The sequence below is a fragment of the Acomys russatus genome, chromosome 28, assembly GCF_903995435.1.
Source record: "Acomys russatus chromosome 28, mAcoRus1.1, whole genome shotgun sequence".
In the NCBI taxonomy this organism is placed as follows: domain Eukaryota; kingdom Metazoa; phylum Chordata; class Mammalia; order Rodentia; family Muridae; genus Acomys; species Acomys russatus.
In genome coordinates, this window is record NC_067164.1 from 36,648,121 (window position 1) to 36,671,953 (window position 23,833).

The following is a 23,833-nucleotide window of genomic DNA, read 5'->3' on the forward strand; positions in this document are numbered from 1 at the left end:
CAGAGGCAAGTGGACCTCTGAGTTCAAGATGACGGGCCTGGTCTAACAGAGACGCCCAGGACAGGGAACACAGAGAAAACCTGCCTGTGTTGGGGGGCGGGGAAGAGGAAGTCTACTTTGGTTCACAAGGCACGTCCGGTTCCAATTCCCTTATTTCACTGCATCTGAGTCCCTCTCGAGCATGAAACCGAGAACCCTGTCAGACTGTCTTCAAAGGTAGCTAGCTCTGTATTCTTACGAATAAACCAGTTACACACCTACTGGTGTGAAAGGCCCTTTAAAAAAGAGACTATATCAAACAGCCTAAGAGGCAAATTTAATGCATGCGCTTTTTTGTCTTGCTTCACCGCTTACCTACTGGAGTTCTTTAAGCCCCTCCACGACTTTCCTCGGGGCCCAGGCTCTCTCTCACCCACGCTACCCCAATCACAGCGTTGCAGCATTAGGACATCAAGCCCTTCTGCGTGTGCGAGTGTGTGTGTTCCCAAGGCCATCGCGGACACTGCTGGAGAGTGCGGCTAGGAGGCGGAGGACCCCTGGAGCGCCCTAGATCAAAGCCTCGCGGTTGGGACACTCCCTCCCTCCCCACCCCGCGGCCTCCTAAGTTAACTGCAGTATCCATTCCCATGACTGTGAGTCACAAGGCCCGGAGGCTCCGGGATGCTAACCACAGCTCTGGAAAATGAGGGGCTGGGGAGGACGGCAGGCCCCGGCGCCTCCATCGGCTCCAGCACTATGGAACACGAAGTGCCTTGGCGGGGCAGGACACCCGAGGTCGCCCCGGGTCTCCACACCTGGAGACTACAGTGTCCTCCCTCCCAAATGGCCACAAAGTCCCAGCTGGGGCCTGTCCTAGGCAGCTTCCGGCCGGGAACGGAGGCCTCGCTGCTGTCCGTAGGTCTGGGGGTGGGTGGGTTGGGGACAAGGGGGCGGGTCTTGGTGACGCGTTTCCGCCCCGTTGCGTAGCAGCGGTGGGCGTGACAAAGGGTTAGTGCGAGGCAGCGAGGAGTGGTCGGAACCTTCCTCCGCATCCTTCCCTTCCCCTTCCCCTGCGGGGGGAAAAAGGCAGAGACCCGGCATCCAGGCTATCCCCCGCGGCTGCCGTGGCCTCAGGTCCAGCCAGGCGCCGCGTCCGGAGAACCCAGACCGCGTCTGGGCGGTGCGCAGTGCTCCTGAGCGAGCTTCCACCGGAGGGTGAGGGAGGAGAGGGAGGGAGGGAAGGGAGGGGGCGAGGTCCCGGTGGAGTGGCGCCTGGGTCGGAGGGGCTGGGGGTCGAGAGGAAGGGTGGGGAGGAGGAAGATGGAGGATAGGAGCTCCGCTGGGAGGAGGCTGGAGGTGAGCTGGGGGCTGTGGAGCGGGGAAGCCTTGGGAAGGGCGGGAGTGGCCATGGGCCGGCCGGCCCCGAAAACCAAGGAGGAGCTGACCGGGCGGGTTAGGGGACAACACGGAGTTTAAATGGCAGTGATTGACGGGTCCGGGGGCGAGTAGGGGAAGGTTCTGGGGGCTAGCTGGGCAGGGGCCGCGAAACCCAAACTTCCGCCCTCCAAGCGCCATAGCTTGGCTTCTTTCCCGTGCCTTGTCTTTTCTCTTTTCATTCCTTCGCCGCTCCACACTCCCCTCCCACCCCTCCGTGGAGGACTCTGACATTCCTTACATCCTTGCCCCTGAATGATTTGCAGCCCTGTTTTGTCGCACGCACAATCCGTCCGCTCACTTTATACCCTGGAAAACCCACCCCAGCGCGGGGTAGAGAGCTAGGGCCCAGGAGAGACCCGAAGAAGATGGATGAGGGTGTTTTGGATGGGCGCACTTTGCATATTAAGAAAGAAACTAACTTGTTTTCACTGGAAGTAGATGTGGCAGCCACCGAGGCCACTGTTCTAGGAGACTGACCTGCGAGTCTTAAGGTACTTTTTTTTTTTTTTTTTTTTTTTTGCTTTTTGAGACAGGGTTTCTCTGCATAGCCTTGACTGCCCTGGACACGCTTTTGTAGACCAGGCTGGCCTCAAACTCACAACGATCCGCCTGCCTCTGCTTCCCAAGTGCTGGGATTAAAGGCGTGCGCCACCATGCCCAGCTTGAGGTACTTCTTATACAATAGTTTTAGCTAATAACAGGGTTGCTGGCTGCTAGTCTTCTCCCAAGAAAGACCGCATCAGATAGTGACAAGGGAAGGTGAGGGGCCACAATAGTGGTGTTACTCTGTGTCTCCAGAAGACTTTGTGGCAGGGCCTTCTTCCCAGTAACTCAAAAGAGGGGACAAGCATTTTCCAACATTTCCTTTGGCTCTCACTGTGAATTTGTTTTGTCGTTCTGTTGCTACAGTGAATAAGAACAGTCTAGATGCTTACATATTGATTTGCAGGAGGATATGTAAGATAAGGCAAGTGTCATCCTCTCTATTTGCCAGTTGGAGAAACTGGAAAGTTCAGAAAGGTTACGCGATTTGTTTGAAGGTGTCTTGTTGGTGGGTGGCAGAACTAGGACTGGAATCCCAGACCCCTCTCTATGCTTGGCTAGTCTGTTTTCTGAGGGGTTAGTTTTCCCAGTTTGGGAAGCTTTTTGGTTTCTGTGTCTGACACTTGTCCCTAGGAGATCAAGTATGGCCAACAGTACCTGCTCTAGGAGACCAAGCATGGCCCATAGTATCTGCTCCTGAAAGCTTTTTTTTTTAGGCTCAAGTGTGTGTGCCAGATTGTTGGGAAATGGGGTATTGTTCAAAGGAAAGAAGTGTTCCTTCTGTATTTGTGTGTGTGTGTGTGTGTGTGTGTGTGTGTGTGTATGTGTGTCCAACTCTCTCACTCCTCTCTGGCCCACAATAAATAGAAAAGCCAGGTTTAACACCTTCGTCTCTCATTCCTTGGAGATAGGTGGTGAGCCCAGTAAACTGACCGGAACTGCCCCAGACTGGGAAGATGAGCTGGCCTTTGTATTCTGCATAGAAACCATCATTAAGCTACTTTGCCAATGTGGCACTTGAACTGTTGATACACACACGACAGTGAGGCGAGGAGTTTGATTAGTGTCCTGTATGTCACTGATGCGGATTCTCAGGGCCCTGGGACTTGATCTTAGTTCTGTCTTGGCAGGCATGGGCCTAGCCAGCCCAGCTTTACTGCTTTCTAGCCTACCATGTTGCGCACTCTGGAACAACACTACCTCTTTTTCCTCCCTTCCCGTTGTTTGAGAAAGGGTCTGTCTCACACTGTAGCCCTTGCCGACCTTGAATTTGCAGTCATCCCCCTGTTTCAACCTCCCAGGAGTTGAGATTACAGGTATGAGCTGCCATACCTGACATTTTACTTTTCTGTTCGTGAGTGCCACCTACTGTCTCAGCCCCCACTGCCCTCTTCTCTCTTTTAAAAGCCTTATTCCCTTCAGGGGCACCGCCCAGTTGGCGCCTATCGCAACGTCCTTAGTCTCTGTGTGAAGTAATGTTTTCCACGTAGAAAGTGGGGCCTGGGTGTTTGGGGGTTTTCTTAATGACATATTGAAACAGGGTCTCTCTGTGTAGTCCAGGCTGGCTTCGAACTCACTGTCTTCTGACTCACATCCTGGCAGTACAGGCATGCACCATCGTGTGTGGTGCTGAGGATTGGGTCCCAGCGCCTTGTGGGCACTCTGTTGCTCAGCGGCATCCCCTGACAAGGTTTGGAACTTGCTACATAGCCCAAGCTGGCCTTGAACTCAGAACTCTCCTACTTCTGCTTAGTGCTGGAATTACAGGCATGTCTGGCCTCCAGAATTCTTTTTACATGAAATAATGTAAACCTTGAAGGGTGGTACAGGGAACATAGTATGGATTCATATATTGTGTAGCCATCAATTTGGAGTTTTTGTGGGTTTTTTTGTTTTTTGAAACAGGGTTTCTCTGCGTAGCCTTGGCTGTCCTGGACTCACTTTGTAGACGAGGCAGGCCTCAAACTCACAGTAGTCGGCCTGCCTCTGCCTCCCGAGTGCTGGGATGAAGCGGCATGTGCCACCACGTCAATTTGGAATTTTTGATGTATTTTTATAGTTCTATATGCTGAATAAAGAAATATATTTACAGCCACATATGGTGGCACACGCCTTTCATCCCAGCACTCGGGAGGCAGAGGCAGGCAGATCTTTGTGAGTTCGAGGCCAGCTTGGTCTACAGAGTGAGTCTAGGACAGCCAAGGCTACACAGAGAAACCCTGTTTCAAAAAACAAAAAAAGAAAAAAAGAAAAAGAAAAAAAGAGAGAGAAAAGAAAGAAAGAAAGATACATTTACAAGGGCTGCAGGGAATGGCTCAGTGGTGTAGAGCACTTACTGCCCTTTCAGAGGACTGGGGTTTGATTCCAGACACCCATAAGGCATTTTTCAACTGTCTGTAACTCCAGTACCAGGAAATCCACTTCTAGCCTCCTCGTGCACTAGGCACAAATGTGGTGCACAGACATGGAGGCAGTACACCCTCATGCATAAAATGAGATAGAAATAATTTTGAAAACTATTAATGTGTGCATATATAGCACACATTTTTTGAAACAGGGTCCCATGCACCCAATGCTGGCCATGAACTTTGATCCTCTTGCCTCTCTCTCTGTGCCACTAAGATTATAGGCGTGGCTCAGGACCATGCTAGGTTCTGTGGCGCTAAGATGAGTGCTGGGCAAGTACTGTGCCCGGAGCCGCAGCCTCGGCTCTTTCTCCTTTTCTGTGTCTGCCTAACAGATCTTGTCTCCGGCGGTTTCTCCTTCTCCTCCTTTGCCTTCCCCCCCCCCCCCCAGCTGTGTTTGACTCTACTGGACGGAACACCCTCCCGTGTGTAGAGTAGTGCAGAAACCTGCGCTCCTCAAAGAAGTGCTTGTCCTCCACCTGGATGCCCCACCCACCAGATCCAAGTCTGCCCAGTGTCACTGCCCAATGGAGGTGGTTGCCCTGACTTAGTCTTTTTCTTCCCTGTTCCTGTTAATAGAGTGCTCCTGATTGTGACATCACACCACCCCTTGGCCATGAACATTGTCACTAGGAAGAGGAACTCAGTTGGAGAGTAGCCAACAAGATGGGACACTTGGAGCATCTCCTGAGCGGCACTGAGAGGAGGCATCAGGGGGTTGGAACCTTGTAAACAGGGAACCTGCCCCCACCACCTAGAAGGTAAAGAGCCTCCATTTGCAGTCTCATTCCAGACTCGCCTCTTTCTCTGGCCAGGGTCCCTTTGACCTCGAAAACCTGGTGCCCTGACACTTTCTACTGTTACCAGGTGCTTTCCTGTGCGTGTTCCGTCTTGCTGAAAGCAAGTTCTATTTGTTATCTATCTATCTATCTGTCTATCTATCTATCTATCTATCGGGTTTTTAAGACAGGGTTTCTCTGTGTAGCTGTGACTGTCTTGGACTCACTTTGTAGACCAGGCTGGCCTCCAACTCACAGTGATCCACCTGCCTCTGCCTCCCCAGTGCTGGGATTAAAGGTGTTTGAATTTAGGGCTGAAAAGAGGGTTCGGTACATAAGAACTGTGAAAGCAAGAAGACCTGAGTTCAGACCCACGTCAGCCATGTCACAGTTGGTAAAGGAAGCTTGAGATTGAAAGGCAGGCAGCCTCCAGAGTGACACCAGCACCGTACCCTGTACCCTGTGCCTGCACACTACATTATACCTACACGCACACACACATGCACGCACGCACACACACACAAAAGAGAAAGAAAGAAAACTTAAAATTAACCATACTGAAGAAACGGAATCTTAAAGCTCCTCCGAGCCAGGTGTTGTGCACAGGCCTTTACACGAGCCCTCTCATCAGTCCCATCTTAAACTCAGTGGTGAAGATTAAACATGGTGCGCTGGGCAGGCACCTTCACGGAGCCACATCTCCAGCCCTGGGGGGCTTTATTTCCTGTTCTCCAATCAGGCTTCCTCATTGCATAAAAGGAGAGTTAGTTCTGGTGGCTGAGCACAGCAGTTTGGCTCAGCGGTTAAGAGCACTTGGCTGCTCTTCCAGAGGACCTGAGTTCAGTTCCCAGCACCCACATGGTGGCTCCTAGCCACCCACAGTGGGATCGCTGCTCTCTTCTGGCATACATGAAGACAAGAGGCTCATGTAATAAAATACACGAGGCTTTGAGAAACTGAAGAAAACAAGTGAAATGCAGATGTTATTTTAAAGTGATGAGGTGATGCATTAATTCAAACTCCTTGTATGTGAGGACTAATGCGGGGACTGTCAGTCACTTCTGTTTCCTGGATCTGTTCCCTAGGAGACGGGTGGGGGTGGGGAACAAGATGCCATGCTGTGGGGACACCTGTGAGGTGTGTCACCAGCTGATTCTTACCGGGTTGCCCGTCCTAGCAGTTGTCTGTCTTCTAGGTGGGGGCAGGTTTTAGAGCCATTTGCCTGTGTGTCTGGTGCTTCTGCAGTAATTGAGCCTGGCCTGTGTAGGGGTGTAGAGAAGAGCGACCACATTACTTACCCTGACTTGCCCTTATGCACTTGTCAGGACTGATGGCAGCATGCCCATTCTCCTTAAATACAAACTATGAGTAAACGTGCATGCTTTACCTACTTGTGCACATAGAGTCCAGAACCCCTAAATAGTTGGGCTTGGTGGCACACACACCTTTAATCCCAGCACTTAAGAGGCAAAGGCAGGCAGATCTCTGAGTTCAAGGGCAGCCAGATCTACTTCCCCTCAAGTGATGCTGCTGTCTTATTAGTCACTGCTGAGGTCTCAGCTCTCGCTGACCAGCCTAAGTGTCTCAGCAGAGCAAAGGTGTCATCCATGGTGCTGGGCCCCGTGAACCATGGCTGTCCTTAGTTCCAGCTGACCAGAACCACAGATTCCTAACTCCAAATACCCAGTGACCCTGATAGTCTTCAAGGGACCCTCAAATCTTCCTATGGAACTTCTCACGCCAGGGCTCTCAACACTTCGAAGCTCCCATAGAACAGCTCACCACACTTTGAACATGGGATAGCTTTTCTAGCCCAAAGTCCATCCGCAATCCTCCAAAAACAACATGGTCGAATCCCTCACAGTCCTGGTACCTGTTTCAGTCTTGGCTAGGGTTACTATTGCTGAGATGTAACACCATGACGGGAGTAAAGGGCTTATTCAGCTTAGACTGCCACAGCACTGTTCGCCAATGAAGACGATCCGGACAGGAACTCCAGCAGGGCAGGGACCCGGAGGCAGGAGCTGGTGCAGAGGCCATGGAGGGCGCTGCTTACTGGCTTGCTCCTCATGGCTTGTTCAGCCTGCTTTCTTATAGAACCCAGGACCACCAGCCCAGGGATGGCACCACCCACAATGGGCTGGGCCCTCCCCATCAATCAGTAATTAAGAAAATGCCCTACAGGTGTGCTTGTTTTTATTGGGGGGCGGGGTTCTCCCCCCCGCCCCGCCGCTCTCCGGGGTTTCTTTGTGTAGCCCTGGCTGTCCTAGACTGACTTTGTAGACCAGGCTGTCCTCGAACTCAGAGATCTGCCTGCCTCTGCCTCCTGAGTGCTGGGATTAGAGGTGTGCGCCAACACGCCCAGGTTTTTTTTTGGGGGGTTGGAGGTTTTCGAGACAGGGTTTCTCTGTGTAGTCCTGACTATGCTAGACTCACTTTGTAGACCAGGCTGGCCTCGAACTCAGAAGAAATCTGCCTGCCTCTGCCTCTGCCTCCTGAGTGCTGGGATTAAAGGCCTGTGCCACCATGCCCAGCTTGGGTCGGGGGGGGGGGGGGTCTTTTGTTTTTGTTTGTTTGTTTGTTTTAGAGACAGGGTTTCTCTGTGTAGCCTTGACTATGCTGGACTCGCTTTGTAGGCTAGGCTGGCCTTGAATTGTGGAGAGGGGTTCATAATGTGCAGTCTGGAATTGGAATTTCTTATGTAGCCTGTTAGCTTAAACTTGGGATCTCTCTGCTTCTCTACCTCTCAAGTGCTAGTATTCCAGGCATGAGCTGTCACCTGTGTCCTCACTTAAAAAAGAGGTCATGGGGAAGGTAGTGCGGTGTTTAAACCACTTGAGGGGCAAGCGGCGACTGTGAGAATGGGCTTTGGCCACGGCAGACTCTGGAGTCAACCTTGAGTCTCCTCTGCTCCAGCCAGTCCATGTGTGCTCGTCTTGCACACATGCACACACACATAGGCACGTGTGCTCCTCTTGCACACATGCACACATACATGGACATAACAAATACAGACATACATGGAGGAAAGAACAAGACCAAGAAGATAATAGTTAAGTACGTAAATTTGACAAATATATAACACTTGAGCTAAAACGTAATTCTAACATCTAGATTTCTTTTATGTTAGTTCCCCCCCCGCAACCCCCCCTCCCCCCGATACAGGGTTTCTATGTGTGACTTTGGTTGGTCTGGACTCTTTGTAGACCAGGCTGGCCTTGAACTCACAGCGATCTGCCTGACTCTGCCTCCCTAGTGCTGAGATTAAAGATGTGCGCCACCACGGCTGGCTATGGCATGGTGGTTAAAGGTTGGGCTCTGGAGCCAGGCTGCCTGGGTTTGGTTGAGTCTGGCCTGACCACTAGTACGTTTGTGCCTCTGTTACTCATCAGTAAAATGTGAGTAAGGACAGAGTTGTTGGAGGCTGAGTTAATAGGCTAGGATGCTTAAAGTCATGACAAGCACAGCCAAGTTCAGTATCTACCGGCTTCATCATCTATCAATGTAAATAAAGCATGACCAGTCTGTATTTGATCTCTGAGACCCTTCCCCTCCCTCCAGAAACAATATGCTCCCCATAGGAAAAGGTAGGGGAAAAAAGTAAAACAATATATCAGTAAAGGTTTTCTTTTTTCTTTTCCAGATAGGGCTTCTCTGTTGCCCTGGCTGTCCTGGGCTTGCCTTATAGTGCTGAGATTTGAATGTTAATTTTTTAAACATTTAAATTTATTATTATGTGTATATATGAAATACATATTAAAGAATTATTTAATGTTATGTGTTTGGACTTTTTGTGTGTGTGCACTATGTGCTTACAGTGCCAGTGAAAGTCAGAAGGGGACATCGGATTTCCCGGTGTCTGTGAGCCACTGTGTGGGTGCTGGGAATGGAACCTGGGTCCTCTGCAAGAACAGCCAGTGCTCTTAACTGCTGAGCCTTCACACACCAGTAAAAAAAATTTTTTTAATTTATTTTAAATGTTTAGGTTTTTGTTTTGGTTTTTGTTTTTTTGAAAGAGAGTTTCTGTGTAGCCTGAGCTCTCCTGGAGTTTACTATATAGACCAGGCTGGCCTTGAACTCACAGAGATCTGTCTGCCGGCCTCTGCCTCCCGAGTGCTGGGATGAAAAGTATGTGCCATACCACCTGGCTTGTTCTTGGGTTTTGTTTATTATTTTAACTGGGTATGGTAGTGTATACCCTTAGTCCTGAGCAGAGGCAGGTAGGTCTCTGTGATTTAGAGGCCGGCCTGGCCTGTGTTGTGTGTATGTTTGTGTATCATGTGAGCCTGGTACTCAAGGAGGGCAGAAGAGGGCGTCTGGTCCCTTGGAACCTGCATCTGCCCCTAAAAAAGATTTGTTTGTATGCTAAGAAATTGTGAAAGAACAAAATTTACTTAAAAAAAAAAAGTCAGCTTAAAAGTCACTCACAGAATTTTTCTTCTAGAGATAATTTGAGTTTTTGTGTATGGATGTTTTGCCTGCATGTGTTCTGTGCACCATGCCGATGTGTGAGGTGCTCAACTCGAATATATCCACTTACGTGTTTATATAGAGAATCTTGTAAGTGTGATAACAATTTGAAGGTTGTAACTGGAGAAGTGACACAGCAGGTAAGAGCACTAGCTGCTCTTGTAGAGAAGCCAGGCTTGTTTCCCTGCACCACTCAGTCAGCTATAGCTCTAGTTCCAAAGGATCCAGCGCCCCCTTCTGGCCTCCATGGGCACCAGGCACGCATACATATCTGCAGGCAAAGCACCCATACCCATAGGTAAAATTATATTTAAAAGCATTTGAAGAATTGGGATGAAAGATATAAGTCTGAATCATCAAAGTAAAAAGTTAAAACACAACTTTATTTTGATAAAGGAAGTCCCTCTGTGGACACCAAAGCCTTGGCTTAGTTCTAGCTCGCACAGAGCTGGGTCCCCGGCTCTCACCCCACACTCGTGCACTTTTCTTCCAGCACACTCTACACAAACATGTGCTGATAGCTTGGGTTTTGATTTTTCTTTTCTTTTAATATATTTTACTTATTTATTTTTGGTTTTTTGAGACAGTTTCTCGGTGTAACCCTGGCCTACCTGTAAACTAGGCTGGCCTTGAACTTGGAGAGGCTATGATTAAAGACAGTGCTGCTACCGCCAAGCATGCTTTTATTTTGGGGGTGGGGAGGTTTGAGTTTTTTCCCCTCTGAGGCAGGGTTTCTCTGTGTAGACTTGGCTGTCTAGGACTCACTTTGTAGACCAGGCTGGCCCCTCCAACTCACAGAGATCCGCCTGCCTCTGCCGTGCCGAGCCCCCTACCCCTACCCCCACCCCCACCCCCCACCCAGTGCTGGGATTGAAGGGGTGTGCCACTGAGCATAGCTTGCTTTTTTTGTTTTTTGAAATAGGGTTTCTCTAACAGTGATGCGCAGACTGGCCTCAAACTCATAATCCACCTGCCTTTGTCTCACCATTGTACATAGCATGCAACACTAAGCTGGTTTTGATTTCTTGCTGTTTTGTTATTTTGAGCAGTACTGGGAATTGAACCCAGGGCCTGCTGCCTGCTGGGCAAGCACTCTGTCACTGAGCTATGTCCCAGTGCAGATTGCTGTGTGTTTTGTTTCTTGCCCTTTTACATATGCCTGAAGGTCTGTGTCACGATCCTTAATGCCGACTTCATTTTCCTAGACCAGCGGTCCTCAACCAGGGATTTTTTTCCACTCAGGATCTGGAAAGGTATTTGGGTGTCACAGCTTAGGGACTGAGATAGACTTATCCTGGGGAGAGATCACAAGTGCTTAACATTCAGTAGTGCACAAGGCAGTCACCACAAAAAGCATCTGTAGGTACAAATCACTGTGTTGCTGAGACTGAGAAAGGCATCTATGCTCCTTCCTCCTATGTTGACTTGTCAGTGACTTCTGATGTGTAGATGGTGCCCAGGGAAAAATTCACTGTGTGTATACTATAAGTTAAGAAGGTGGTTTTTTGTTCTTTTTTGAAATGCAGTCTCATTGTAGCCCTGGTTAGACTAGAACTCACTGTATAGTCAGATGGCCTTGAACTTGTGGCAAGCCACCTGTGTCAGCTTATCTAGTGCTAGGAATAAAGGCATGTGTCCCTACACTAGCTAGACAGATTTTCATTGTGTGTGTGTGATGCTGAACATTGAACAACCACATGGGTGCCCAACAAGCACTACTGCTGACTCTGTGCGTGCATGTGAGCATGTGTGAAGAGACTAGAGGCCAGTGCTCAGTGGTGTGACCAGCTGTTCCCTTCCTTATTTTTGAGACAGGATCTCTCACTGAGATTGAAGCTCATTGATTTGGGGAGATTGGCTAGCCAGTAGGCCTCCAATCCTAGTGAGCCGTCTCCCCAGCCTCTTGGCTTATTTGTTTGTTGTTGTTTTTATTTGTTTGCTTGCTTGAGACAGAGTCTTACTAGGTGGCTAGGAACTCTATGGAGCAGGTGACCTTGTGACCTCCTGCCTCTGTTTCCTGAGTGCTGTGACTGCAGGTGTGTAGTGCAGGGCCTTGCAACACTAGTTCACTCTCCCCTTACAGACTTCCTAGGTGATGCAGAGCTGTTCCCTGTGCTTCTATTCTGTTGCCTCTTTTTTAAAGTTCAGAAGCACGTGAACTACTAAGACGTAACTGTCTACTCACTTCTCTGTTGCTGTGATGAAACACCACAACTGAGAACGACTAAGGACGGGATTATTTAGCCTAAGGTTGCAGAGGACTGGAGTCCATAATGCGGGCAGGAGGAGCAGGCAGGTGGCTGGTTATATCATCACTCAGAGAAACAGATGAGGGGACCAAACAACAGGAAATGGGGTGGGACTATAGCATCCCTGAAGAACATCAGCAGGGGACCAAGTGTTCAAATACCTGAATCTACAGGGCACATTGCTCATTCAAAGCACTATGAACCTCCATGTATATACTGTGGTGTGCATGCCCCCATCAGCACACAATAATAAATTATTAAGAAAAGTAATATTATGAGCTGGAGAGATGGCTCAGCAGTTAGTAGCACTGGTTACTCTTTAAAAGGTCCTGAGTTCCAGTCCCAGCAACCACATGGTGGCTCACAACCATCTGTAATGTGATCTGGTGCCCTCTTCTGGCCTGCAGGTGTACATGCAGTGAAAACACTGCATATAAATGATAAATAAATAAATCTTTTTTTAAAAATGAAAGAAAAGTAATATTTGGTGGTCTGATTGTAAGTTCCTGAGAACTAACTGACTGTGTCACAGGTTGGGGGATTGGCTGTTCAATAACAAGGGCTCTTGATCAGTTGGGAAACCAGCGGATGAATCCAGAGAGGCCTCAGGCGTGGGTCACTGGCTTCCTTGGGTTTGACCTTTGGCAGTTGAGAGTCGGCCATGGCAGCTGTTCTCCTGCATCTGTCTCTATCACAGTCAGTTCAGAGTCTTACTATCTGTCCTGCCACAGTTAGGGTAGAATTCTTGTCTCCAGTCTCTTCTCTGTTGACGTGGGGGCAGGGGGCACAACACACACAGCTCTGGCTGTCCTGCAAGTCACTGTATAGACTAGGCTGGCCTCAAACTCAGAGATCTGCCTGAGTGCTGGGATTACAGGCATGCAACCGAGCCTAGAACATAGTGATAGATGTAGATATAGATTTTTTTTTTTAACTTTAATTTATGTATGTTGGTTTGTAGATGTCAGATCCCTCTGAGGAGTTACAGACAGTTGTGAGCTGCCATGTAGGTGCTGGGGATTGAACCCAGGTCCTTTGGAAGAGCAGACAGTGCTCCTAACCTCTGAGCCGTCTCTCTAGCCCCAGTGATCTTAAAAGAGAAATCAGGGACAAGTCCAAATTCTGTATAGGATTCTTTTTTTGTTTTGTTTTGTTTTTGTTTTTGTTTTTGTTTTCAAGACGGGGTTTCTCTGTGTAGCCCTGGCTGTCCTGGATTTGCTTTGTAAACTAGGCTGGCCTCAAAGTCCCAGTGATCTACCTGCCTCTGCCTCCTGAGTACTGGGATTACAGGCGTGCCCAGTCCCTGCTTGCCTGTTCAGACTTGTGTCTTAATAGTTCCTTGTTCCCCTCAGGCCAGCCTTTTTCTGAGCCTTTCTGGTCTAGTGCTCCGTCCTAGTTCTCCAGCTAGTTAGCTAGCTCTTTCACCTGGGTAGGGAGTCCTCACCTTGTAAGCCTCCACAGAAGCTTGCAGTGTGATTTGTGTGTGTGCTGGGTAAAGGAGTGGGTTCTGGTGGTGAGCCCAGGGTTTGACCACATAGATGTGGCTTTTTCTGAAGTGACCTCTTTTTCCTACAACTCCTTTCAGGACCTGGGTTTCAGTGATGAGACATGGGGTATGATGTAACCCGTTTCCAGGGGGATGTTGACGAGGACCTTATCTGCCCTATTTGCAGTGGAGTCTTGGAGGAGCCAGTACAGGTGAGTGGGCCTGAGGGCAGGTTTGTGGGGTAGATGGCGATAGATAGCACTGCCAAAAACTCCTGAGGAACGGACTCTGGGAAAGTCCCCGCGTTCTACTCCCGTTCCTACGCCCAGTAGACCTTTGTCACAGTGGACACTGAGTGAGTTGGGTTCAGATGTCCTGAGATCACTGGTGGGGTTTGGTGTTCAGCAGTCAGCTGCTTCTTCCCACAGTGCCCTGGTAGTTGCTTTTCTTCTGTAGGGGCTCTAAGGTCTGTTTTGTCCATGACTGACCTTCTAGACTTTCTTGATGAATTCTCCTTGCACTTGGACAGTGAGGTGCTGGTGTAATCAGCGGTGTCTCCCTTGCCTGCCTCAAGTCTAATACTCTGCTTTCGTCCTGGGATCTACTGAAAGGGTCTGTGGAGCTGCACTTTGCATTTCAATGTCCAGATCAATAGGCCATTTCCTCTACCAATTGGAGAGGCCCAGAGCCACCCTCATTTCCTGAGACAAGTTTGAGAAGCTCTGGACAGCCAGGCAAGGTGTAAGGTACATCCCTGGCCGTGATGTTCTTGGGATGTCACCTCACTTGAGCATTATCGCCAGTTGAGATACTATGGTCTCACAAATCTGGACGCCAGTTGAAGTCAACTCGTTTATAGACAACTCACGGGGCTTCCTTTGAGACTAGGATTCTTTCTCTCCAGTTTTGAGCCACCAAAAGGAGCAGAGATGTGAGTAGAATCAAGTTCAGCCTGCACTGTCATTCGACTTTGTAGTCTGTCTCTGTTAAAGGCGTAGTAGATGGATGTGACACAACTGTCTGTTGGTGTCAAGAGGTCGTAGGGTGGGTCCTGTTCCTCCTGCCTCGTCAGGGTGCTGTCAGCTTTCTGCCACTGATTTAATGAGAGTTACTTGTGGAGAGATGAGTGGCTGTTAGTGAGCACATGTCAGAAACCAGCCACCCATCTCCAGCGTTTGCCTCCTCAGGGCGTAGGCAGGTGGCTTTGTGATAGTTGGCGTATTCCCAAGGGCCTGTGCACTCTTGTCCGACCACTGAGCTGTTTACTTATTTATGAATGGGTAATATGTTGAAATGATTACGAAATAAGCTGCAGCTGGAGATGGCTTAGTGGTTAAGAGCACTTCCTGATGTTCCAGAGAACTCACGGTTAATTCGCAGCTCTCGATTGTGTGTAACTCCAGCTTTAAGGGGATTCCAAACCTCCGGCCTCCCCAGGCACCTACACTTGTGTACATGTACTGGCTCCTGAGTATTGAGTTCGGGCCATGAGCACAGCAGCAAGCACCCCATCCTCAGACCTCTCAGCTGGGCCTCTCTACTCTGTCTTAACAGAAGAAGCCAGTGTGCAGAGGGGAGGAAAGGCTTTAGTGCGCTCGCGCACGTGCTAGAAATGGAGCCCAGGGCCTTCTCTTGCTAGGCAGGTTCTCTACCACTGACCTATGGCCCCTGCCCTGCTTTTCACTGTGAATCAATCATTCTGACTGGTAATAAGAGGCAAGGCAAACCAGTTGGAAGGCATACTTGATAATTCAAGTAAGAGACAGTCTGGTAGGAGCTTGAACTGGGTTACAGGCAGTAGAGATGGAGAAAAGTAGGCAGATTCAGGAGTTTTTTTTTCCCTTAGTTTCTTATTTTTCTTAGTATGTTTAGACTTTAAGACAAGATGACCCAAGTGCCCAGGTAAGCCTCCCTGCACAGCCGCTTCAAGGACAGGAGAGCTTACTGTGACAGCTAGTGGGGAGGCCAGGGGCGGTGGCACATGCTGTAATCCCAGCACTCAGGAGGCAGAGGCCAGGGATCTCTGTGAGTTCAAGGCCAGCCTGGTCTACAAAGAGAGTCCAGGACAGCCAGGGGTACACATAGAAACGCTGTCGGGGGTGGGGGGAGTGGGGAGGGAGGCAGTCCGGTTTAGGAGCCCAGGTGTAGCATTTGTGACTAGGGCGATACCTCATTGAAAGGTCATCGCAAGGCTCATAGGACAAGACCTGAGTCCACAAAGAGAAGCCACTTAACCTCTCAAGAGCTTCCCTGACTTCTACTTGCTTTGTTGTTGGTCTTTTGCTTGTTTTTAGAATTTTTATTTTTGTGTGTGTGTGTGTGAGAGGTGGGGGTGGGGGTGGGGCAAAAGGAGAATGCCACACGTGTGAAGGTTCCTGAAGTTAGAGGCTGTCGCGAGGTGCCGTGTGGGTGCTGGGAACTGAACTTGCGGAACACTAGCAAGTGCTGTGAACTGCTGAGCCATCTCTCCATACCCTGTTTATGTGTGTGTTTCAGGGTTTGGAGGGACAGTTTGTTGAGACAAGGTCTCACTGTGTAGACCATGCTGGATGGTACTTAACAGACATCTGCCTGCCTCTGCCTCCCCAGTGCTTGGGGTTGGACATGTACCGCCACACCTGGGTCTCCTCTTTTTTGTTTTGTTTTGTTTTCTTTTTCGGTTTTTCGAGACAGGGTTTCTCTGTGTAGTCTTGACTGTCCTGGACTCACTTTGTAGACCAGGCTGGCCTCGAACTCACAGCAATCCGCCTGCCTCTGCCTCCCAAGTGCTGGGATCAAAGGCGTGCGCCACCACGCCCGGCTCTGGGTCTCCTCTTACATTGGCTTGGTTACTGTGCGTGTGAGTCTGCAGGAGACGGTTCTCTCCCATCACCATGTGGGTCCTATGGCTCACACTCAGCTGATCGGGTTTGGTGGCAAACACTTTTGTCTGTTGAGTCATCTCATCAGCTCCATTTGTTGTTTTGTTTTGTTTTTCCTGACAGGGTTTCTCTGTGTAGCCTTGGCTGTCCTAGACTTACTTTGTAGACCAGGCTGGCCTCGAACTGACAGCAATCCGCCTGCCTCTGCCTCCCAAGTGCTGGGATTAAAGGCGTGCGCCACCATGCCCGGCTCCATTTGTTTTCTGAGGCAAGGCCTTGCCATCTGGGCCAGGCACTCATGAGACTTCTGCCTCGGCCCACTGGGATCACCAACACACACTGCCACAAGCAGCCTTTTTACCCTCTTCTTACTGCTGTGGTTAGCGAGACTCTGCCCTCCCCTCCGCTGCGTCTGAGTCATCCTTCAAGACCTGTGTATAAAACTGCCCTCTCCGCCGGGCTCTGGTTGACCTTGCCTGAAAAGACCTCACCTTCCTCTGGCCTTACTTGGCAGTTCTTGTGTATGCAATCCTGTCAGCAGTTAGTAACCGGCTGCCTTGTGTCAGTGCCTGTTGCCCTGGAGTGTTATTTATGTCTCTCACTGTTACATAACCTTTTGCTTGTTTATCTTGTCTCACAACGCATCTGTACTCTTGAGCACAGGAAGCAAGCCTGGCCTGAAAATGCCCTGCCCCAAACAGACCTGTCAGCAACCAGGAGTAGCCTCAGAGGTACCTGATCCAGGTTGTCCGCTCCTGCTAATTTCCTTGTGTCCCTTTTAGGCACCTCATTGTGAGCATGCTTTCTGCAACGCCTGCATCACCCAATGGTTCTCCCAGCAGCAGACGTGTCCGGTAGACCGTAGCGTTGTCACGGTTGCCCACCTGCGCCCAGTACCTCGGATCATGCGGAACATGCTGTCCAAGCTGCAGATCGCCTGTGACAACGCTGTGTTTGGCTGCAGTGCTGTCGTCAGGCTTGACAACCTCATGTCCCACCTCAGTGACTGTGAGCACAACCCGAAGCGGCCTGTGACCTGTGAGCAGGGCTGTGGGTGAGACTTCTCCTCCACCCCGCTCAGACCAGGGCCTCCCCAGCTGCACTCCTGCCCACAGAGCTCCACTTCAACTATGATCACTTTGTTTTCACATTGTTAAAAGAAAGAGGACAGGAGTCCAGGGACTGTGGGAACACTGAAGGTCAAAGCGCTTTCTTTTCTCTCCAGTCCAGTGTATTGTCAGTTGGGCTGCCTGCTCCAATTTCTGCTCTCGTGTTCCCTCGTGCCCTGTTTTCTGTCTTTGTGAGGTGGGAAGTACTTAATTCATCACCGATACCTGGAGCAGCAGTCTAGGGCTCCTCAGAAGGGATGTGTGTGCAGGTAGACTGCAACAGAGTGGCCTGGCACGACACACAGCAATTTCTGTCTTAATTTAGGACGGCTCCTAAGAATGAGCTGCCTCTTAAGAGCACTAGAAGGCAATCACAGAGAACCCCTGTCTTGAAAAAAGAAAAAAGAAAGCAATCAAATGGAAAGAGGGCAGGGTGAGCTGCTAGCTCAGTTGTTGAAGTGCTTTCCTAGTACACACAGCTGGCTCTGTCCCTAGCTGTGGTCACACCCACACTCCCAGCACTGGGAGGTGGAGGCAGGAGCACAGAAAGTCAAAGTCATCCTTGGCACAAATTGGAGGCCAGTCCGGGCTATGTGAGGCCTTGTCTCCAGGTGTTGTTGGTGAGCTCCTCCACAATGCTAGGTCTTGAGGTAAAACTCTGTGTAAAGGCAAGGAGCTTGTTTGGGAAAAGGAAGTAAAGAGAAGTGTGAGGAGCAGAAAGTCGTAGTTTTCTGTCACAGAGTAAGCTGATAGCCTACATGTCCCATTGAATCACCTGTTCTGCTCTTGTCCCACTCTGGACTACAGCCTGGAGATGCCCAAAGATGAGCTGCCAAACCACAACTGCATTAAGCACCTGCGCTCCGTGGTGCAGCAGCAGCAAACGCGCATCGCAGAGCTGGAGAAGACGTCCGCTGAGCACAAGCACCAGCTGGCAGAGCAGGTGGGCCCAGTGAGGGGAGCACTCCCACCTCTGTAAACCCTCTTCCGCTCACAAGCACCACCCTGAACCCCACAGCCTTGTGTCCTCGCTTCCCTTCATCCCATCCACTCAGTCGTCTGACACGTGAGAGGCACCTTCTTCATGAAGTGACTTTGCTAAGTCCTGTCCCGGTCTTCTGAGGAAGCCTGTGGTACATATCCTGTACCTCAGCTCACCCAAGCTCTCCTCAGACCTGCTGTTTGGCTGAGCTGTCCTCTCTGGTTCCCCCTCCACCCAACAGAAGCGGGACATTCAGCTGCTGAAGGCGTATATGCGAGCGATCCGCAGTGTCAACCCCAACCTTCAGAACCTGGAGGAGACGATCGAGTACAACGAGATCCTCGAGTGAGTGTGGCTCGGGCGTGGAGCCAGAGGTGGGCAGGCTTAGCTCGCGGGGGCTCGGGTGTGGAGCCAGAGGTGGGCAGGCTTAGCTCGCGGGGGCTCGGGCGTGGAGCCAGAGGTGGGCAGGCTTAGCTCGCGGGGTCGGATGCAGGGGCACCCTGCCTGAGAGTGTCACCATGTCCAGACCCTGCATCAAGAGCTTTGTGGTACTCAGGACCAAATGGGTAACTTATCACGCAGAAGGGCAGGGGCAGAGTCTGTCCAGGGAAAGGACCTGAGACGGAGCAAAAGGCAGCAGTGAGCAAGGGAAATGTAAGATCCTCCAGCTGGGGAGGCCTATGTATCTGGTAGAGCACACGGAGTGTGGAGGAGAGAGCAAACGTGGAATTGGACGTGGTAAGTGCTGTGACGTGGCCAGGCCCAACTAGGGAAAGATTTGTATTTTCTGGGCCTGTGCTAGGAAGAAAGAAAGTCAAGTGGCCTGCAGGTGAATGGTCACTTCTGTTAGGAGAAAGGCAGGGAGCTGGAGTGACTGTCCCAACCCCTCTATACAGGTGGGTGAACTCCCTGCAGCCAGCAAGAGTGACGCGCTGGGGAGGGATGATCTCCACTCCCGATGCTGTGCTCCAGGCTGTAATCAAGCGCTCCTTGGTGGAGAGTGGCTGCCCGGCCTCTATTGTCAACGAGCTGATTGAAAATGCCCACGAACGTAGCTGGCCCCAGGGCCTGGCCACGCTGGAGACGAGACAGATGAACCGGCGCTACTATGAGAACTACGTGGCCAAGCGCATCCCTGGCAAGCAGGCCGTGGTGGTGATGGCCTGCGACAACCAGCACATGGGTGACGACATGGTGCAGGAGCCAGGGCTGGTCATGATATTTGCGCATGGCGTGGAGGAGATATGATCATGAATCTGGCAGTCAGGAGAGGAAGAGCTGGGCAGCCCACGCTCCAGCAGCTGGGTCCTGAGCACTCCACGGTCCTTACGCCGCAGCTCGTGACTGAGCCACATGCTCCCCGCGCTTCTGGCACAAAGGACCTTGGGGCACTTTGCTCAGCCTTGCAGCCGGGAACCCAAATTCCTGCCTTTGGCCATATTCCTTCCCCCACAGTGTACATTTTCAGTCTCCTGGGGAAATCCCCACTTTTTTCCTGCCTAAGATTCCTGGTTCCCAAATATTTTCAGAAAGCACAAAGAAATTTGTTTTCCCTAGAGGATCAAGGTAGATTGAGGACTCTCTAATTGTCCCTCTCTTCCAAAGCCAGGGAAACCTAGCAGGCAGGCTTGCTGACTCCATTCACGGAGAGTGCAGCTCTAAGGAGCAGGCACCCAGCAGAAGGGCTAGGGCTGTGACCAAACTCTCAGTAACGAGTGAGGCCAGGACCTGATGGTTGTCACCCACAGCACTTGGGGAAGAGCATCGTGCCCAGCACATCCCTGGGCAGCCCACCTTGAAGGGGCAGGCCTTGCTGGGTGCACAGCGTGGGGTGCTGAAATGTCCGTTTGAACTATTCTTGCCCACACTTTCTCATAATTACGGAAGGGCAGGGCTGGGGTGGGAGTGAGACCATTGGGGTTCCTACATTGAGCAGGAAGCTGCTGTCTCTGCTGATCTGGGATGGGCACTGCCGCTTGTGGTATATCCATAGTGCCTCCATAGACCCCTCTTCAGCTCTATGATTGTATTTGGTTTGATTTCTTTCGGTGTTGTTTGTTTATATTTCCGAGTCACAAATCTCATCTGTTACCTGGTCTTGTTTTCATAGAATGGCCTGGTTGTGCCTACCCTCCTCTCCAGCCCAGCCACATTGTTGGCAATTTAATTTATTTACTTTTTTTTTTTTTAAGAAAGGAGAAAAGAAAAAAAACAAAAAACTTAAAACCTTTCTTTTGCTGTTCCTATTGTGGGGGTTCTGGGTAGGGTTGGGCTGGGTAGGATCTGGCTTATGTTTCCTTTTCGGCAGGATCTTTGCTCTGATGCCTGCTCCGACCCTCCCTCCATCACTATGTCTGAGACAGGCACTTTGGCTGTAGCATTCCAGCGTCGGAGAAACTCACTCCCCACCCTCTCGCAGTCTCCTTGTGAAGTCCTAGAATTAGTTGGCATGTACTTTTTTTTGTTCTGTTTTGTTTTTGAGACAGGGTTTCTCTGTGTAGCCTTGGCTGTCTTGGAACTCACTCTGTAGACCAGTCTGGCATTGAACTCACAGCGATCCACCTACCTCTGCCTCCCGAGTGCTGGGATTAAAGGTGTGCGCCACCACACGCAGCCACGGCATGTACATTTTGAAGGCAACTCTTCTCATGCTTCCTGAGGAAACTTCCCGTTTACCTGGTTTCTAACCTTTACCAGAGACATGGCATACCAGTTAGATAAATACTCCACCTAGCCAACTCCTCCTAAGGGAGGCTCTTCAGTCCTTGTGTCCCCTGGGGTGGCTGGTGGAGTGAGCAGGAAGGAAGAGCAGGTGTGGTTATTTCAGAAGCACCAGTGGGAGTGACACTGGAGGGGTCAGAGGGCGTCCCTTTCTATGCTGGCCTCTCAGGGACCTCCGTTCGGGCCAGCTTGCAGCTCTTTTGGGATTTGGGTAGCATGATATAGTTTGAGGACCATAAGGGAAAGTTGGGTGCTCCAGCTCCAGGGCGCTGTGCTCAGAACCGTGGAAAGCGCTGCTTAGTCGGGTTACTGCATCTCTTCTTTCCTCTTTGCTCCTTCCTGCATTGCCCAGGCCCACACTGCCCCATCCTACTCAGATGAGCAAGGAGGCTGCGGCTTCCAGCTTTTGGCAGTAGTGTCTGCACTTCTGTGATTGTGCCATCCCTATCCTTGGATGCTAAATTCTTAATCATTTCTCTTACAAAGGATTCTTTCTTGCTTTGACCACTCATCTTAACTGTCCGTCTTCCTTGCTTGGTAATGTACCTTAGACTGATGTCTGCCTTAAAAGTGTCTGTCCTAGCCGGGCGTGGTGGTGCACGCCTTTAGTCCCAGCACTCGGGAGGCAGAGGCAGGCGGATCGCTGTGAGTTCGAGGCCAGCCTGGTCTACAAAGTGAGTCCAGGATGGCCAAGGCTACACAGAGAAACCCTGTCTCGAAAAACCAAAAAAAAAAAAAAAAGTGTCTGTCGCTCCTGCCTTAGTGAGCTTAAACTGTATTCTCTTCAGAGTATGCCTTTAGCTCGAATTGTGTTTTCCTACTACAGAAGACTTGCTAGCACCTCTCCTGCTGTCTTCAAACAAAAGTCCATGGCAAGGACGCCCCTGGCTTAGGGGGCTAGCTCTGGGGTAAGAATTCTTGATGCACTTATGTGAACATCTAAGTTCAAATTCCAAGTCTCTGCATAAAAGAACTGAGCATGGTAAAGAATGCAACTCCCAGCGCACGCACGCCTGTAATCCCAGTACTCGGGAGCAGAGGCAGGAGGATCACTGTGAGTTGGAGGCCAACCAGGTCTACAAAGTGAGTCCAGGACAGCCAATGCTACACAGAGAAACCCTATCTTAAAAAAAAAAAAAAAGAAAAGAAAAGAAAAGGAAAAACTAAAAAATGTAACTCCCTCACTGGGCCAGAGGTAGGAGGCTCACTGGTGCTTGCTGGTTCCTATCCTAGCTCCAAGTCAAGTGACAGTAACTAACAGGAGTGAGGCAGCCTGGTGTAGTGGAACGCGCCTTTAATCCCAGCACCTGGGAGACAGCAGGCAAGTCTCAGTGAATCTGGGGCCAAGCCTGGTCTACATAGTGAGTTAAAAGTCAGAGCTATATAGTGAGACTGCCTCAAAAAACAAAACAAAAAAACGTGTTTAAAGGACGAAGGCAAAGTAATAAAATGGGATAGGTAGCACCCTCTTACCCCTGAAAGTGTGAGTGTGCACATACATGCCAAACGTGTGCTCCCCTACACACTTGTTACTGCCTTATCCCTGCCGTGAAAAGCCACGTGTGTGTGTGTGTGTGTGTGTGTGTGTGTGTGTGTGTGTGTGTGTGTGTGTGTAGATGAGACATGCCCATGAGTGTTTTGCCTGTATGTGTCTGTGCCCCACATGCATGGTTGTCCATAGAGTCCAGAAAAGGGCATGGATCTAGAACTAGTCACAGAAGGGAGTTAGCTGGATGTGAGCGGTGCTGTGGAAGAGCAGCCAGTGCTCGCCACTGAGCCAGTCTACAGCCCCAGTTGTCAGTGAGCTCGCTGACCCTTTATCCTGCACCTTAGGTAGTCAAATGGAGCTCCTGACGCAGGTTGGGGAAAGGGCACTGCCCTCGCACAGACGCTGATGGGCAGTGTGGGCCTGCTGCTGCGGTGCACACCTGTAGGCCTAGCACTCGGGGTTAAAGCAGGACTGTCAAGTCAGAAGTCATTTGTTCCACATGGTGAGGTTCAGGGCAGCCTGGGCTTCACACTGAAACTCAGGGGTTGCGGGGGACAGTCACACTGTGGAGCATTGAGAAGTGACTTTCATGCCTCTGTCAGGAATACTACAACCTTTCCTTGTCCCTTGAAGCAGTTGTTTCATTTTGTTTTTAAATGTGTGTGCTTGTGTAACACATGCATGCCTGGCGTCTTTTTTCCTGGGTTTTTTTTTTTTTTTTTTCAAGACAGGGTTTCTCTGTGTAGCCTTGGCTGTCCTGGACTCCCTTTGTAGACCAGGCTGGCCTCAAACTCACAGCGATCCACCTGCCTCTGCCTTCTGAGTGCTGGGATTAAGGTATGTGCATCCTATATCCAGCTCATGCCTGGTGTCTTAAGGAGAGCAGAAGAGGGCATTTGATCTCTAAGGACTGGGATTATAAAGGGTTGTGACTTACCATGTGAGTGCTGGGGATTGAACACGTGGCGTCCAGAAAAGGAGCCAGTGCTCTGACCACTGAGCCATCTTTCCATCCCCAGCAGTTCATTTCGAATGTCATGAATGGTACACAGAGTCTCACTGTGTAGCCTTGGCTGGCTAGCCTGGAACTCATGGAGATCCCCCTATCTCTGTCATCCAACTGCCACCACACGGATCCCATAGGTTTTTTTGTTTGTTTGTTTTTATTTTGTTTTTGAGAAAAAGGTTTATTATGAGTCGGGTTCTCTATAGGGGCACATCTTGTAGAGTGGATGGATGGATGGATGGATGGATGGAGAGACAGACAGACAGGATTTGTTAGAGTGGCTTACAGGCTGTGGTCAGCAAATCCAGCAATGGCTG

The 23,833-nt window shown here is 50.3% G+C and overlaps 1 protein-coding gene across 2 annotated transcripts; it reads left to right on the plus strand.

The window, feature by feature from the left end:
• The first annotated feature begins 133 nt into the window (after positions 1–133).
• On the plus strand, positions 134–19,577 carry Rnf41 (ring finger protein 41). 2 transcript variants are annotated; one of them, XM_051170410.1, is made up of 7 exons: positions 134–216; positions 4,944–5,125; positions 13,448–13,560; positions 16,992–17,263; positions 18,126–18,261; positions 18,542–18,645; positions 19,197–19,577. In XM_051170410.1, exons 3-7 carry the CDS (start codon positions 13,471–13,473, stop codon positions 19,546–19,548), a joined length of 954 nt encoding a protein of 317 aa, XP_051026367.1. In that variant the 5' UTR covers positions 134–216; positions 4,944–5,125; positions 13,448–13,470; the 3' UTR covers positions 19,549–19,577. The 2 variants fall into 2 exon arrangements, with proteins under 2 accessions (XP_051026367.1, XP_051026366.1); XM_051170409.1 differs by lacking the exon at positions 134–216 and adding an exon at positions 1,056–1,194.
• Positions 19,578–23,833: the final 4,256 nt, after the last annotated feature.